General features: G+C 46.3%; 1 protein-coding gene across 1 annotated transcript; it reads left to right on the top strand.

Moving 5' to 3' along the window:
* The first annotated feature begins 1,426 nt into the window (after positions 1-1,426).
* On the top strand, positions 1,427-15,448 carry LOC144730122 (selenide, water dikinase 1-like). Its single transcript, XM_078610693.1, has 8 exons — positions 1,427-2,126; positions 5,798-5,901; positions 6,942-7,049; positions 7,520-7,674; positions 8,094-8,184; positions 8,833-8,932; positions 11,111-11,323; positions 13,821-15,448. Exons 1-8 carry the CDS (start codon positions 1,928-1,930, stop codon positions 14,048-14,050), a joined length of 1,200 nt encoding a protein of 399 aa, XP_078466819.1. The 5' UTR covers positions 1,427-1,927; the 3' UTR covers positions 14,051-15,448.
* The last annotated feature ends 2,903 nt before the right edge of the window (positions 15,449-18,351 follow it).

Genomic DNA, 18,351 nt, shown 5'->3' with positions numbered 1-18,351 from the left:
GGCGTGTGCCATTTAATGCGCAAATGTTGCGCCGCGTTATTCTGCATCGCTCGGAGCGGATATTTTTTTTTGTCGCACAGAAGCGCAAATCCGAGGTCGCCTTTTTCACGGCTTCTCAATTTGGCGGGAAAATGCGCAAACGATGTGGAAGGGGTCCTACTTCGGGGGCTTACGGCACCAAAAAAAATAGTCGGCCCGTGTTCTGCGCTTTTAAATACGCGATCAAATAAAAAAAAATGGCCTGCCGCGCCTCCGAAACGTCGGCAATTTATTTCGCATGCCCAACGCGTTCAGATTCGCGTCTCTCCGCCAACGCGACGCGGTAACAATTTAATCGCTTTTCTGCGCAGGCGGCAACGGACACCCCCCCCCCCCTCCAGGTCCCCCTCCCTCCCCCCAAGACCCCCCCAAGTCCCCCTCCTCCCCACCTCACTACCCCCCCCGAGCCCCCCTCCTCCCCCCCCCCGAGCCCCCCCCAAATCCCCCCTCCCCAATTCCCCCCCCAATCCCCCCTCCCCAAATCCCCCTCCCCCCAAGCCCCCCCCCCCCAATTCCCCCTCCCCTCCCTCCTCCTCTCCCGAGCCCCCCCCGGCGCGCCCCCCCTGCCCCCCCCCCCACGCTCGCCCCCCCCCGCGCGCCCCCCCCCGATTCCCACTCCTCCTCCCCCCCTCCACCCCCCCGCCACCCCCCCCCTCCCCCCCCTCCACCCCCCCCCCCCCTCCACCCCTCCACCCCTCCACCCCCCCCTCCACCCCTCCACCCCCCCCTCCCCCCCTCCACCCCCCCCTCCCCCCCTCCACCCCCCCCTCCACGCCCTCTCCCCCCTCCACACCCTCTCCCCCCTCCACCCCCCCTCCACGTCCCCTCCCCCCTCCATCCCCCTCCACCCCCCCTCCTCCCCCCCTCCACCCCCCTCCACCCCTCCACACCCCCTCCACCCCCCCCCTCCCCCCCCTCCACCGCCCCCTCCCCCCCTCCACCACCCCCTCCCCCCCTCCACCGCCCCCTCCCCCCCTCCACCGCCCCCTCCCCCCCTCCACCGCCCCCTCCCCCCCTCCCCCCCTCCACCCCCCCCTCCCCCCCTCCACCCCCCCTCCTTCCCCCCCTCCACCCCCCCTCCTTCCCCCCCTCCACCCCCCCTCCTTCCCCCTCCACCCCCCCTCCATCCCCCTCCACCCCCCTCCACTCCCCCTCCCCCCCTCAAAACCCCCTCCTCCCCCCCCCCCAACGAAGCCGGGCGCCTTTTTTGAAAATCGTAGCGCCGATACGCGCGCGCGTGCGTGCGGGCGGGGCCGCTCCCGCGCCTCCCATTGGCGCCTGAGTCGCCGGCGTCCTCTGCCGACGGGGGCGGCCCGCGGAGCCCCCGAGCGCAAGCGCGCTGGGAAATACAATCGCGTTTGGCGTCGCGCGTTGGTCGGCGCCGCCATTTTGCTCGGCCGTCTCTTAAGGGGCTCCCGCGTTAAAGACTCCTCTCCTCCTCCTCCGCCTCTCTTCCCTTAGCACCGGCGCGCCGTCTTTGTCTCGCCGCCCTCGGCCTCATCACTCAAGCTCATTTCTCCCCCCCCCCTCGCCGCTTCTTTATAATTGTGTTAAACGTCCAGCGGCGTCTTCGAGTTTGTCGCTCGCTCGCTCGGTTTTTTCGGCGCGGCCTTGGGGGTTGTGCAGATCGGCAACTCGCTGGCTGCTCGCGGTTCTTGAGTGTGCAGGGTTTGTAGAACGCCAGCTGTGAAAGACGCGAATGGTAATTCCGTCGTGTAGAAATTAAAAGCGCAATTTTATTTTGTAACATTTAAAACTGCAGGCGTCAGTCAGCGCTGCGGTATAAAGTAGTTAAGGAGGCGAACGCGGCGCCGTAAGCCTTTACAAGTTCGTCGAGGTGGAGGAGCTGAAGGAGGTGGAGGCGGCGGCGGCTGCAGCAGCAGCAGCCATGTCTGTGCACCGCTACTTCGACCCCGAGGATCATGACCTGGACAAGAGTTTCCGACTGACCAAGTTCTCCGAGCTCAAGGGATGAGGGTGCAAGGTCCCTCAGGAGACATTGCTCAAACTCCTGGAGGGACTGGAGCAGGACGGGCCGTACCAGGACGAACACCAACAGTTCATGGGGGCCGTCATGCCTCGTCTTGGTAAAATGAGCCGCTCGTGGTTGAGAAGTCAATCACCCATCACGTTCATCATTCACCTGGCGTTAGCAATGATGCACAGACGTGCCCTCGGCAGGCATATCGCCGCGATCACAATCATCAACAACATCGGGCAACGCTATCACTAACCAGTCGTTGCTATATCACCTGGCACCATGATTGCTATTACGTTTTTTAAAATCTTTAATTGTGGAATGCGTTGATGTCTGCCGGTCGAGTCGCCCTTGGAACCAAGAGGTTCTTAGCAATGGGCTTTAGTCGGGAAATACACTTCTGATCTCTTGGCCATTCATAATCACTAGCCACACCTCACTGGCCCTGAAACCAGAGGTTATCACATGTTTTACTTTGAGGCTCAAGCTTCCATTGAAATATAACTATAAATAACCTGATAGGGCTCGTTCCGGGTGATGTACAGTATGTATTACAGACACGCACAAACCGGCGGACAGCACATGCACACCACTTTTGCTAAGCAGGTTTGAATTTGGATAATGCTTGGATGTGCCTTACCTGGTATACCTTTTTTAAATGTTTCATTTAGTATGGGCGATCACCCTGTATAACAGGTGTTGAGGGCAGCGAGCCAAAAATGTGGGCATTGCAGAAAAATCAATCAATTGCACTTATTGTGTGGCCAAGTCCATGGTCCGGGGTTGGTGAATTATGGCCAAATAAATTCCACAAGCGCACGGCGTGGGAGGCCATCATCCAGCGGTAGACGAATTAAGAGGGCTGTACATGTAAATACGTATTACCAGAAACCACCACCAGTCGCGAAAATCGCCACCGTGCACCATCATCACTATTAGGTGTTTTTCACTAGAATATATTACAGTACTACCAATCGCAAGGCACAGTCGTCGCCAATTTATCGCGCCAAGAACCGTCAACCACGTGGCTGGCATTTTCCACCGCTTGCACGCGCATCCTTAAATCACTTTCCTTCGCTAGTTTTGATGGGTTTTACACGTGTTGTGTGCGAGTATCCGCTGGCTTCTGGTAGACGCTGCAGCCAACTAATCGATATTGATTATGCAGGGGATATATATGTGCGCCTTGCTTTGCATCTTGCGTCGTGGCTTCAGGGATAATACTGTAATTGGCCGTGTGTGTTCGTTGTCGTGTGGTGGGAGACCACGTGCGTGGCCGTTTTGTATCGTCATTGTGCGATGCTACTGTACTCGGAAGGGCGGCTGAGACCTCCCTGTAGTTCATGTGTGCGCATGCAATTGAATTTAATTATAACTGTAGGCTTTTGAGTGTAGTTTCGATGGTGCCTTCGTGAACTGCTGGGTGTGTATACAATAAATCCTTGAAAAAAAATAAAAGGGGTCACCAGGTAAAAAAAAACCCATTGATCCTAAATATCTTAGGTAGCCATACCTAGATGCATACATTTGGGGGTACACATATACTCTATGAGCGGTTCACACGCACTCGTCCCCGCCTGTTATCAAGTCACCCGGGATAAAGCAAGTTGAACTATGATGCCACGAGAATGATACCCACCGTGCACACACACAGGTCACCACACTGCTTTGCCTGCTACGTGGTAGTGGGCTTTATAGGGCAATGGGGCATCCATTGTTTTCGCTGTACATTAGTACGGTGTATATAATAATTTACATTTATCAGTAAGGCACCTTCCACTAATATGCTTCTCGACTTCATGAACACACTGATTGAATTATGGTTAAATTAGACCCCTCCCCACGATCCTCATCTTGCAGTCGTTCGACAAAATGGACTGTCCACATTGCGTCTGTTTTTGAGTGAACTCTCCCACTGTCTGTTGCAAGTGATGTGTGTGCTTTTCTATTGTGTATGGTACAGTGTTTCAATGTCCACGAGCTCTATAGTATTTTGTTAAGGCCCGGACACGGTTTGGTGTACGTCGGTTTACTCTGTGTTGTGTGTGCTGCGGTATATTGTATGTTCAGTATACTGTACTGTTATTTATACCTTGGTGAATGTGTTCTGGGGATGGAATGGTGGCGCCTTGGATAACACTGTAAACTGAGTCTAATACCCGGCCACGGCTAATATCAGTGGCAATTGATACTAATCCTATGACCTTTTTTCTTGGAGTGGATTGAAAAGGTCTGTTTTAGATGTATGTGTTCTGGTATGTTAAATTGTCTATCCCCAGTCTACTGTATTGTGTTTTGTATACATTTGCTGTGCTGTGTGCGCCGCGTGTGTGTGCTGGTTTATTGTATCTGGTTTATTACTGTGAAATATGCGTGCGAGCACATTATGTCTTGTCACCGTGTGATGGTCAAACATTTTACGAAACGGGGCCCATGGACTTCGTAACCTAATTCCAGCTTTATCAGCGCGTGGTGTGTGTGCGCGGAGTGTGTAACCTCGTGCGTTAGTGCTAGGGCGGGCGCTTTAAGAGGGCCTTTGCTGCGTGTGGGAGCTGCCAGAGCTGATGATGCATTGCAGATGCGGGCGCTATTGCTCTGGTGCTGCTCTGTGAGAGGCCCCTACATCTCAAAAGAACAAATGCTCCCAGGGCAAATAGCTTATTCCCCTAAGGCGCGCTTTAGCAAACAACATTACCCATTTACTGCGTAGAAGTCGCAATAAATTCGCCCAAGCGCATTGCAAAAAACGATTCGGCTATTAGTCGTACAGTTCTCGCACGAAGGATATCTGCCAGCAGCCCCTTGGTAGCATATACAGACCGCATCTTGAAGAGGACGTTAAAGATGTATGTTCATTAACATGAAAGGCTATATAATACTGGCCCTTGAGAGCGTAGCTTGTACAGTCCTTTTTCAATTCAGTGCTGGATAATGGCCTACCCACATCATGAGGGTTTGTTGGAAGTTATTTGACCATATTTCACCATGCTGGTCAGTCAATTTCGGTGATGGCAAGGAGTAAGGGAGTGCTACAACAATGCATTTTGCTCTTCAGCCGTGCTGACCACCACGTAGTAAAGCCTGCAGTCTGCTATGACAACCTAGTGTGCAAGGTGGTGATGGTCATCGATGGTAGCAATATCTAAGCTCGACAATGCTTAGCTTGTTGGATATGACCAGATCACGCACATTTTGTCTGTGCTCTAAGGCTTTTGTAATATATATGAAAATATAATTATTCTGGTTGATTTGGTTATATTCAGCTCGTATCAACACAATGAGTTCCATATAAACAAGTGAATATCCTGACTTTTAAAACGCTATCAGTGCAGTTTTAATAATTGTTTACCTTTAAATCAAACTGTCAATTTACCAATGACTCAGCATTGCGCAAATGTGGGATAAACCAGTAGGACTACTGATCTAAAAATAGTAAGACCTGTTGCTGAACTGAGAGATGGCAATGACTTGGGGGAAGCCTTCAGCCAGGCCTGAATTGATCATGGCTGATCAGGAACTATTGACCTTTTTACCAACCACTTCACAAAAATTGTGCTTTTCTGATTTTCAAATCACGTCCTTTACCCACCATACTTTTGCACTCGTCAAAGGAGCGAATACCTCTAGCTCGCTGTAGCCAAGTCCACCATTTAATGTTTCACTTGTTCATCTTGGTTAGTCAGCTGTGCATGTGAGTGAATGGTTTTCTTCACAAGAGTGGATTTGGTGGCCGTAGTTACATCGCACTTATATTCCTGTCGTGTATGTGTGTATGGACAGGAATCGGCATGGATGCGTGTGTGATTCCATTGAGGCATGGCGGCCTCTCGCTCGTCCAGACGACGGACTTCTTCTACCCACTTGTGGACGACCCCTACATGATGGTATGACCCTCACCCCAAGCACGGTTATATTAACGGACAGTGTGTAATTATAGCGCTGGCGTAACGCTAATCGATCTTTCTCGCATTGCCCCTGGGGATTATTTTGGCCCCCTGAAAGAACAGCACCTAACCTAAGAAAGCATTCAGTGGGGAGCTTTTAGTAATTGAGCAGTCTTGGTCGCTTATCCAGTTCCGTCTTAAACATTGCCACGCGATTGTGTTATCATTAAAAGGCATTATTGCGGGGCAAGGTTCACCCCTTGATGTCACGATTGCATGCGCTGATCTGAGCCATCTAATTTCTCTCTTCTTTTCATATGCAAATGTATTTCCATTTATGAGATGGGAACCAATGTTTAGTGCATATGTTGAATGGTTAAGGATTGATGTGTTATATGATATTTTTTTCTTAAATAAGGAAGCATAGTGGCCAAGTAATGATTTATGAAAATATATTGTCACATGCACTACACTTGCACCTAATGGTACGTGTAAAGTAATTGAAAAAGTTAGCACATTATGTGCAATGTTACCATTAGGTTAATGGAACGAACAAGACGGGACAAAACGTGAGATGTAATACAAAAAAAAAAACTTTGAATTGAATCATCAACCAGAATCGTTATAATCACAGGAATGAGAGTTGGTAACAGCAAGATAAACACATGGATCTGAGAACGTATGCATGTTTACTATTAAGCAAAACAAGTGGACTTGGGCAAGACATTGCCAGAGGGGTGATGACCAGTAGTCAATGCTAACGATAGAGTGGCAACCAAAGAAGGGAGCATGGAGCAACGAAATCAGTTTGTATGTAGATGCGAAGATGGATTGTTATATCCTAGGACCATGAGGAATGGCAACAGCTTGGAAAGGTCATCATCCAGCATGGATTGATCATAGCTGAGGATGATTGTGCACAGTGATGTCGTCTGCATATGTATGTTAAATCATAGATTTGGAGCACTGCTTGCTCGTGATTTAATCAAGTAGTGGCAGAAAACTCATGAACATCATGTGTGTACGTGTGTTTGTGGTAGGGGAAGATCGCTTGCGCTAACGTGCTGAGTGACCTGTACGCCATGGGGGTGACGGAGTGTGACAACATGCTCATGCTGCTCGCCATCAGCCAGAAGTTATCAGAGAAGGTTTGTCCATCCGTTACATATTTTTCACATAGATTCAAGAAAACTCATGTAACAGACGCACTGGCAGGAATCTGCCAAATGGAAGTGGATGCACAGGGGCTCTGTGGCATAAGTGCAGACTTATTAAACAGGCTTCAAAGCTAAATAGTAATTGTAAATTCTGGGCAAGGCTGCAGTTAGATTTTGAGTTTCACGTACAAGCAAGACAGTGTTTTTTTATTGTGTTTAAGTCACCCTTATTCATAACTTGCGGATCTTGCTAAATTTTTTAATACAAAAATATTCTCAATCTTTAACGTAATTTTCTGCATCTACTTGCAAGCAGTGATTTGCAATAAGCGGATAAAACCCAACGGTAATGTGAAATGTTCATTATCATCATTCAGTGCCAGCGTTGCCCAAGGCCGGTGGCGTTAGGGCAGTCATTCCCCTTCAAAGATTGCTGTTGCATTGCGATGTTCATGTGTCAGGAGCGAGACAAAGTGATACCGCTCATGATTCGGGGGTTCAAAGACGCAGCGGAGGAGGCGGGAACCACGGTGACAGGAGGGCAGACAGTGGTCAACCCCTGGATCGTCATCGGGGGCGTCGCCACCACCGTGTGTCAACCCAACGAGTTCATCATGTGAGCCACCAGCCCTGCGTGCGTGTTCGTTATTAGTTGTTTGTGCCAATGGGTGTTGGCTTAAAAGACAATGAGGAATTGATGGAATTGATCTGAGCCTCGGATACTTCTTGCTTCTATTGCTGTTATTGCTTTCGTTAGACATGAAGTGTGCACAGCTTGTTTAAATTCCTCGGGCACGGCCGTTTTCTGTTTCGCTTCATCAACTTTGTAGTTATTCCTTGCGAAGGCTGTTGTAGGTATCACTGCAAAGAAATTTACCTATTCTAATTGATCAACATCTGCACCATATTCGCATCGGGCAGAATGCTGTAGTTTTAAGTACAAAAGATCAATCTGCTTTTGCATCGTGTCATTTGATTTTGTCTGCTGATTAAAATTATAATGTTGTCTTGTGCTTGTATGTGGGTGTGCTCAAGGCCCGATAACGCGGTGCCAGGGGATGTGCTCGTGCTGACAAAACCGCTGGGAACCCAGGTGGCCGTCAATGCACATCAGTGGCTTGACATGGTAAGTGATGGAAGGCAGCGCTCAAGGGACAGCCTGAGTAACTGGTTGCCAAGTGCTGACCCCTCCTGAATGCTTCATGCTTTTAATGTTATAAGTGGTGTGGTGCCTTGCTGTCAATCATAATGGGGAGTTTCCTGGCTTTAATGTAGAAAATCATCTCGGTTGGGAGGGGGAATGGACAAAACAGGCTTGAATCTCCAATAAGTGAAGATTCAAAGCCTGTGAGTTGGTATAAATTTAGCATTCATCATTATTAAACCACTTTTGGATGATGGCCTCATTCATTGCTATATATTCCACAGTCTTGCCATGTAATAATCAACCTAGCACTTGCTGTTTCTTCACTCGGGTGTGTTTCCTCCCTTTGCTGTCACATTGTTGGACTCGCCCACCGGCCACCATCCCTTCTAGGGACATTTCCTACCCAATCCGCGTTGTGTATTTAACCTGTATATGTTCTATAATCTTACATTAATATCTGGTGCACTGATAAGCATCAGCACTGGGGAGACAAAGGCAGATGATTATATTTCTAGCCACACTTCCCCCACATGTGCCTTGTTGCCCTTAATATGTATTTGCTAAATTACTTGACCCAATAGACTAGTAAAGGCAACATGGAGGATCTTTTTCTTTCTGTGTGCACAGCCTGAGAAGTGGAATAAAATCAAGCTGGTGGTTACACAAGAGGATGTGGAGCTGGCTTACCAGGAGGCTATGTTCAACATGGCACGCCTCAACCGCACAGGTCAGTAGGAAAAATGCTGCATCTGCCTATGACAAGATTTATGGGTGTGTCTGCTGTGATGCATGAACAATCTGCACTTGTTATTATTTAATGTTTGTATTATGTGCACAAGCAGGGCCATAGTTTTCATTTTTACGTCACAAACTTGTTGGCTTGATCATCTTTTAGAGAAATAAATATAACTGGGCGTGGTGGCCCATGCCTGTAATACAGAGGCAAGGATTTGTTCAACTGTAATTTGAGCTACAGTGTGGCTAAGAGCTGGTAGTACAGCAAATTTGTTTGTGAAATGAACTCTGGGATCTTTTAAGTGTTAAACGTGGGTTTTCTCGAAATATTACAGTTGCCTCCCACATTCTTAAACGCTCGCCACGGTGGCGACATTTTAGCTTCCTCACCTGATATGCAGGAGGTTGTGGGTTAAATCTCGACCCTGAAGCCTGTATATTTGGAGTTTTGCGTGTTCTCCCCGTGGTCGCATGGATTGTTCTCCGGGTCCTCCGGTTTTTCCCTATACATTTAGAATCAACATGCGTTTAGAGTATTTGGCTGCTATGAATTTGCACGTGATGAGCAACTTCGTTGAATTATCATTTGAAGCCGGATCACTTCTGAAAAATATCTATAAAGCTCAGTGGGCCTTACCTGGTAAAAAAAATGTAAACCTTTTGTTTTGGTTAGAATTGGTCAAATGTCTCAAAGCAGGGACCCTCCTAATAAATGGCTTGGGTTTTATTAGCTTTTCTTGATAAAGAATGATGTTATTGCACTTTTAAGCTGGGATTGTGTATCACACACCGATCATTGTACCCTGTTGTGTTTATACTAACACATTGTTGTATTTAGACGAAACACAATTTGTTGTGTAACAACAGTGCCGTTGATTGTCAAGTTAAAATTATTAGACAACTTGAGGCAGGCTTATGTTGAGTAAAATGTAGGTGAAGAACTTTTAGGTCATCTTTATTCATACTGGTAGTAGAGAAAAGCCTAACACTTAAAATTATATGATTCCAAAGTATGGCTCCAAAGTAATCGTCACATGATATCACAGTAATCATTGGCATTGTGAATATTTTTCGATTGCAAAAAATGATATTGCAGTAATATTGGTAAAAAGTAAACCCGTAAAAACAAAGTTTTTCACTATAAATCCTTTATATGCGTGGCGGCTAGAGTCCTCTCGTCCTCTGGCTTGAGATGGCTGCCACTTATGGGTCAGATGATTGTCTGCCACCATTAAGCAATTGGTAATTAAATATTTAATTTGTTTTCCCTAAACAGTGTAAAATTTTGGAATTTTTTTTTCACGAAAATTAATCGTCACACACAACGAGTCTGTGTGGAAAATGTCAGCTTGTTTGGATCACGGGAAGTGGGATAAAAAACGAGCGAAAGATTTGCACGGTCCTAAGCAAGCAAGCGAACTTAATATAAAGAATTTAAAAATATATTCTCCTGTGGAAGACGCGGGGGTTGATCCCGCGACCTTTGGCATGGGAAGCGAGGGCGCTACCAACTGCGCTACTCCGCCACGGCCTGTGGAGGGGTTACGCTCTGGGCTCTTACACTGTGACGTTCAGCCAAAGCCATGAATGAGTTCTATTTGAATATATGTAAAATAAATTTGTTTTGCCTAAAAAGTGTAAAATTTTGGGAATTTTTTTTCACGAACATGAATTGTCTCGCACAACGAGTCTGTGTGGAAAATGTCAGCTCGATTGGATCACGGGAAGTAGGGTAAAAAACGACCGAAAGATTTGCACGGTCGTAAGCAAGCACGCAAGCAAGCGAACTTAATATAAAGGATTTAAAAATGGTGGTGCCATGGTAACACATGTGCCTGATAACATGTGTATGTTGAACTTCTTTGGCACCGTACATAGCCATCTGTGCTAAGAAGGAGGGTCTGGGTTCAATTCCCGACTAGGATGCCCTTTCTGTGTATTCTGGTTCTCTGCTTTTTTCCCATTGCTCAAAAAACATAGGATGTAACATCATATTGATGCATAATTACGTGCACATTACTCAACTGGCATTACACATAGCAACATTGCCTACTTCCTGTAAAATGTTGGCAGTACTCCTGAAAAAGAGTGGTACTTATTGAGGCTTTCCTGGCTAAACAAGCGTAATCATAAATTAATAATGCGCTGATGCCATCTCCAACTCCCACAGCTGCTGGACTGATGCACACGTTCAACGCACATGCGGCAACGGACATCACGGGCTTCGGCATCCTCGGTCACGCGCAGAACCTGGCCAAGCAGCAGCGCAACGAGGTGTCCTTTGTCATCCACAACCTCCCCGTCATCGCCAAGATGGCCGCCATCAGCAAGGCCTGTGGAAATCTCTTCGGCCTCCTACAGGGCACATCTGCCGAGACGTCAGGTAAGTGTCTAGACAGAGCGCGCACCCAGATGCTGATATTTTTGTACGTGTTTTTTTCTCTCCTTTACATTTTTGGTTTTTGGTCAGTCGTGATCATCGGCAACCTGAACTTTAAACTCGGATCTCACTGGTTCAATTCGATCTCCTAGCATGGTAGTTGAACCCATGCACAAGTTTCTTACATTTTAACTACTTCTGACCACCCAGCAGCATAAATGTGTACATCACAGTTGATCGGCAGGTCACTTTTTTGTGAGATGTCTGGACAGTGTGACAGAGTAGGCTACATGCGCTCTATCAGGTTTTCTCGCATTTACTCTGGTAGAAATCTTTCCATCAGCCGCGGCGTGCGAAAGCAATTGCAGGGCTACACATTTTACTTCTCATTTGGTGTAAAATGGTTCATACACTGCTATGAACCCGGAGACCTGCATTCCAATCCCAGCCATTGGTAACATCACTGAAGAGTGATATCTGAACTGATTGTGGGCCCCTCTTCACCAACCTTAGACATCTATCAAAAATATTTTTATATATTCTTTGGTTCTTTCGGTAAAGTCACGTAGAAAAAAAAAAGTGACTAAAATAATAATAAACACTAATGTAGACTGTCGCCTGGTTCTTAATCTGAGTGAGTGTACTGGCAATCGATAATGTGGACTGTAGCCTGGTTATTAAGTTTGGTGAGTGTACTGGCAGTCTATAATGTAGGCTGTAGCCTGGTTCTTAACCTCGGTGAGCGTACTGGCAGTCTATAATGTAGACTACATTATAGACTGCCAGTACGCTCAGACTGGCAGTACGCTCACCGAGGTTAAGAACCAGGCTACAGTCTACATTATAGACTGCCAGAACGCTCACTCAGTTTATTAACCATTTCTACAGTCTACATTATAGACTGCCAGTACACTCACCAAACTTAATAACCAGGCTACAGTCCACATAGATTGCCAGTACACTCACTCCGATTAAGAACAAGCCTACAGTCATAATTGGTGTTTTTATTATTTTCATTTTATTATTTTTATTCACTTTTTTATTATTTTTCTATCTATATGACTTTACTGAAAGAACCTAAGAATAAGAATTCCTGTAGTCACGAAATTTTTAAGTCAAAATTTAAGAGCTTTATAGCTCATCGGATTCCTCCAATATAAATAAAATATTTGGAACCTTCACTCAACAGTGTGGTTAAGTATGGTCAACCATCCCTCATGACTAACAGCTCGAGGGAGGCCTTCCTTCAGTAGTGGATTGACAAACTACATATTTTGTTTGTGCTACTGGCATCATGTCATGAGATTAAATGTTTATTTTGAGCTCTCAGCTTTTGTGCATCATCCTATGTTGGAAAAAGACCCCTGAAGGTGGCATCACAGATGCCTTCTGAATTCACTTCAATAAGCTTCCTTATCCACACGAACAGCACATGATTTATATTCCGTGCGCAGGGTTGTCCCGTGAATGCCGATAAAACACATGTTTAATCCTTAAGTGAAGCACCTGATTTAATATGATTTTTGTGCACAGACAAGCAGGCTGAGTCCATCAGCTCTATGCAATTGAAAACTCGGTTTAATCATGTATGCGTTTGTATGTTTAAATAAACGCCAGCAGTTTGTAACTTTTCATGAATCAATGAAAAATGTGGTCCAGTGGTAGCTTTGAGTTTTTGCGGTCAATAAAATACTTCCAACAAGTATAGGCAATTTAGTCAACAAGTGTACAACACATCTTTTCAATTGTCAGCCCAACACGATATAAACTACTGAAGATTAAATGAACTGCTTGAAAGAAAAGCACTTTGTAATCATCCTGAATACAACTGAGCATCCATAGGCCTTTTCGTAATTACTTTTTGCTTCACAAAGTGACTTAAGCAGTTATGAGCTATTGGGTAAAATGCCTATCCTTAAGCACAAGCCGTGATCATCTTTGGAGGTCCCCCTGACTGACAGTTGATCGAATTTTCAATTAATATAAAAAATATGTTGATAATTGTTCCTTTTTAGACTAAATGTTATTAATGTAGATTTGCTGTATATGGCTTGCTTTGACGTGGTAGCAACAATTTTGCTTGGATATTGGCTTAAAGTAAAACTAAATTTTTACGTCTGATGTGTAAAAATACATTTGGTTTTCAAACATTAGGTAAATGTAGCAATATAAAGGGAGACAATACTGAGAGGTGGTCTGAGTGTTCAGCAGAGACATGTAAGATGCAATAAGAAAGCCTTTGGAGATATTGGTCCAGGGCAGAAGCAGTAGAGGGAGACTGGGTGAGATGAAAGGATGTGGAGGGACTGGGTGTGACCACAAAGAAGGGTCATAGAATACAAAGTGCATCTATGGAAATAAAATGCGAGCTGCCGATCCCATGCAATAATGGAAATTTCCAGCTTAGAAGGAGATAAATAATGCACACATTTTATTTGGTTACATGCTGTGTCTACTTTAGATGCTGACATTGTTCGCTTCCTGTTTTATTGCTCGCCAGGTGGGCTGCTGATTTGCCTGCCACGCGAACAGGCCGCGCGGTTCTGTGCCGAAATCAAATCGCCAAAGTACGGCGAGGGTCACCAGGCGTGGATCATCGGCATCGTGGAGAAGGGTGGCCGCACAGCCCGCATAATCGACAAGCCCCGCATCATTGAGGTGGCGCCGCGTGGGGCTAGCCCCACCGGCGTGGCCTCTCCCGACACGCCCACCGGCCCCCCGCTCACATAGAGACGCGCGTACGCGGGGATGGGGTGGGGCACACCACCGCACACAGGCACCGCCAACTGACGCACAAGCACCACACGCACGCTCGGCCCTCCTGGGCACCACGGAGATGGTTTTTCGTGGCACAAGCGCGGGGCTGGGTGTCTTGCAGTGTCCCGGTTAACAAACACCAGCTACAGACCCCTGAACGGATGCGTCTTGCTCCGCATGCACTCACGATCGACCGTGCACGCCATCGCACACTGGGTGCACTCGACGCATCCCACTCTAGCCCGCAGCGCGCCTGGCGTTGTAGCCCGGTGCACGCATGCACGCACGCACATATACCTTCACCCCATGACTACCTTGCCGCCTCCCCGCGACGCTTGACAACAACCCCATTGCTGACAGTTCATTTCTCGGCGAAAAGCAAACACTAATGTTCTGCTAGGACAGCAGCATTCTGCCGATTTAAGAACGGAGCCTTTATGGCTGGGCGCAGACAGAAACCCCGTCATGTGATTTATCGGTGCACATCATCTACTTTTCAGAATTAAGAATGAATATTTTAGACGGCTACATCTCTGCCGCAGTTGAAAGCGATCTACCGAAAGATGTAATTGTCCATCAGTGTTGCAATTTGTCCCTTTTTAACGTCGAGCTGCAGTCTCAAATTGAGGATTAGCCTCGACTATGACCGCGAGAGGTCATGTTTTGCAAAATACTTCCATGGCTTCAGCGGCGGCTTGCTCATCAGACATTATTTTTGTAAGGCACATGCCCTTTAACTGTACCTTAAATTGCCTTGATTTTACATACGCAAACGTTAACGTTATGATCGATTGCATTGTCCTCGTACGCGTTTAGCTTCTTAACAATAGGGGCCACTAAGGCCACGGCGCGCTGGTGCCTGCCCCCTACCCAACCTGTGCGCCCGTGAGATTTGAGCAGCTCATGGGAGTGCGGTTGGAGGGAGCAGACTGAGAGTTGTCAAAATGTGAAAACCTATTTTCTTTTAGGTGTTTAACATTTTTACAAGCTCGTCACCACTCGCTGCCGATTGTCCGTTAGCCGGTTTCGCATCCGCCCCCTGAATTTGATGCTCTTCCCTCAAAAGGCGAAAGAGGGTTCTCTGAAGCCCGAGGGAGAGGCGGAAACCTGCCACAGGGGACGGGGGTGCATAACGGGGCTCGGACAATGGGGCCTTATGATTCCTTCATTGGTTGTTTGTGTTCTCCTTTAAAATATTTTTTTTTTAAACACTGGCGTTCTGTCTCATTTATGAAATGATACATTGGCGTAGATGTTAACAAATAACGATACTGTAACAGTGACCTTGGTGATTGATTCGGAGACACCCTCCTTGTAGTACCGCATACCAACACCAATAAAGTGGAAACACACAACCATGGATTTCTTATACACGATGTGTTGGGTCTGTTCTTTGCTGTATTTGTGTCCAAAGTGGTAATTTTTGGGATTGGGGTACTATTGGAAAGGGGATATGGAGTGTATCAAATCTAAGACCTACATTACATTTAATGAACCACATTCAATCAGCATCAAATAGAGTAGTCCTCGGTTATGCCTTTTTGATGTTTGTTGGAACTAAGTGGGAAACTGGTCATATTTACTCTTGCCGAGGTCAGGTCTGCATGAGCATTACTGGTGTTTGTAAAATTTGCAGCATCTGGTGTGAATCCAACTGCAATAGTAGCAACATCACTTGATGTGATTACAATTACTCAGCTGTCTCACGTAAGCTACAGTGCAGGTGATGTGTCTCCTGAATAATATACAATGCAGGCGTTTCACTTCAAGAGTGAGATACGATCTGCGAAAATTTCTCGAGCGAAAACTCGTTAAACGATCATCGTTTTCTCATTTATTCCCCATGTTAAAAGCTCAGTCTCAACATTTTCCACTCTTGAACAACTTTTTTACATGACATACAAACCTTAATTTTTGTAATAAAACATCAAATCTTACACCCCACATGATGAATCACAGTGCTTGCAGGTGCCAAGCATGTTATTTGAAGGGTAGATGTTAGTGGAGGCAGCAGCGGTGCCCATGCAGGACCTCTGCTTCAAATATCACTCGCCACTGATGTTAGCCGTGGCTTCGAATCGAATCAGGGTTGCTGGGTTCATAGCCACGATGCGGGGATGTGAGATGGAGCAAGACTTCCTGTCCTCGGCATCTGCAATTAATTAGCCCCCCACCCATTACAGTGCCACCATAAGGCCCCTTCCCCCACATGACACAGCACAGCTGGTTAACGGCTTCGGTCGTCGTGCACCCCCTGCCCTCACGTCAGGATGCACGTTGAATGATCCGTCTCCGCTCACTAAGCGAACATTTTGCTCGTTTTGGGAATTAACTTGTCTCCATTCAAATTGCTCGTTACAGCGAATTCTTGACTAAAGAACGTTCGTTAATCGAGACTAGCCTGGATTCAGCCAATCATGGCGCGTGGAACATCTCTCGAGATGTGTGCACCTCGTTGTAAATGAGCTAAAAACAAAGGGAAGTAACGTTCTATCATCTGGCTACGATCCATTGCTCCATTTTGGCTTCAAAGTTGAAGGCAGCAATCGGCCAAGATGTCACATTTAGGCCATCCAATCCCATCGTAATTGGGCTGATGTCTTTTTGAAACATGCGTTATATATTTTGTGACCTTCAGCATATATGATGAGGAATGTCAAACTGCACACGTGTCGCCGACCGATCCATTTCATTTATTCTTACAGAAAAATCTTTGTTTATTGCCATTTATTCGAGGGAAAATATAATGTCCTTAATCCAGGAAAGCCTTGCTAAGTTTAAAGATTTTCAGGAGCGTCCTGCAAATGTGTTTTATCCAATTCCATTAACAAGCGTTGGGCATAAATAGCATGTGAAGATTTGCACAGGGGTTTATGAACCCGGCTGCTGTACTTCTATCGCTTAGTTACCTTGCAGGTCAATGGGTTTGGGAGTTTCACACGTCTGCATGATTGGCCATCGTCCCTTTGCCTCAAAAATGCTGGATCACAGGCGTGCGCTTTCACGCCTGGCTAGACAATGGACAACGATACATTACACAGTGGTATCTGATATAGTCGTAACGCGTGAATGGAGACATCCAAAGGGGAAATGTAACTGCCCTAACCCTGGTTTCTCCCACTTCAGTAAAAATTTCCTTGCTGTGGTTGTCACACCTGATCATGATTGCTTGTGTTGCAATCGAAACGTCGTGATTAATTTATTTCTATTTTTTATTTATTAATTTTCACCTACGTGACTTTACCGAAAGTCATGAAAACTTCAAATCTAGAAGGGAAATTCATAATTTTAACAATTTGTTGTAGTTTGCTGAATAAAAAATCTCATTGCCGGTTATTTTTAATTGATATCGTTATCTTCGGTGGAGCGGTGGTGATGTTGGTTACTGTTTAAATCCATTCGGCAACATGACTTCGATTCCTGACCAACATCAGTAGCGAGTGATGCCAAGGTCTGGGAAGCTCTTCATCCGGGAGTGGATTGGAAAAGGCTGTCTGTACATGATGTTCCTTATTTGATCTAAATGGTCTTGTATTAGTAGTCTGGCAGAAGTTCTGGACGAGCGACTTCAATTACTGAAATTATTCTGCACTTGCACAGTTGCATACCTATACTTTTATTCAAGGCTGTAGCCATGGAGTCCGCATTGGGGGGGGACCAAATCTTCCAGGGGGTCTGGGGGTTCACCCCCCAAAAAAAATTATCTAAATTTGGAAACGAATTTCCTTCCTAAAATATAAAAAAATGCACTAACACATAGGATGGACTTTTATTTTTTTATTTTTTATGTCTAATCGTGTATTGTATTACATTGCTCTGTTTTTTTCTTTCATCTTTTCTTGTTTCATTGTATGTAATGGCAGAGATTAGGGATTAATAAAGTATAACCACAATCATATAAACAGAAATATATTAGCAATATATATGGAAGGGGGGGCATTTTGAGCATATTTGAATATTGGGGGGGGGGGTGTCCCCTCCAATATATATTATAATTAAGGCCTTGCTTTTATTGAACCAGACACGGGCCTACTGACGGCGTGTCAATTTCTCGGCGAGAACCCACAACGGATCGGATGTGGTGATGTCGGTCTCGGGGAAACTGTCGTGTTTTCCACTCCAGTGCAGCGAACGCCATCTGTTGAGCAACAATGCGACACGCAACAGTCGCTGCAACTTCTTCACACCGGCAGCCGTTCCGGCACGCTTTCCTAAACTATCGTTCCCCGTGTTCCACCACGCTACATCCTTCCGCATTTACCAATTTTAGTCTC

Source organism: Lampetra planeri, chromosome 34 (genome assembly GCF_965212315.1).
Source record: "Lampetra planeri chromosome 34, kcLamPlan1.2.h2, whole genome shotgun sequence".
NCBI lineage: Eukaryota > Metazoa > Chordata > Hyperoartia > Petromyzontiformes > Petromyzontidae > Lampetra > Lampetra planeri.
This window is presented reverse-complemented; position numbering and strand designations above follow the sequence as displayed.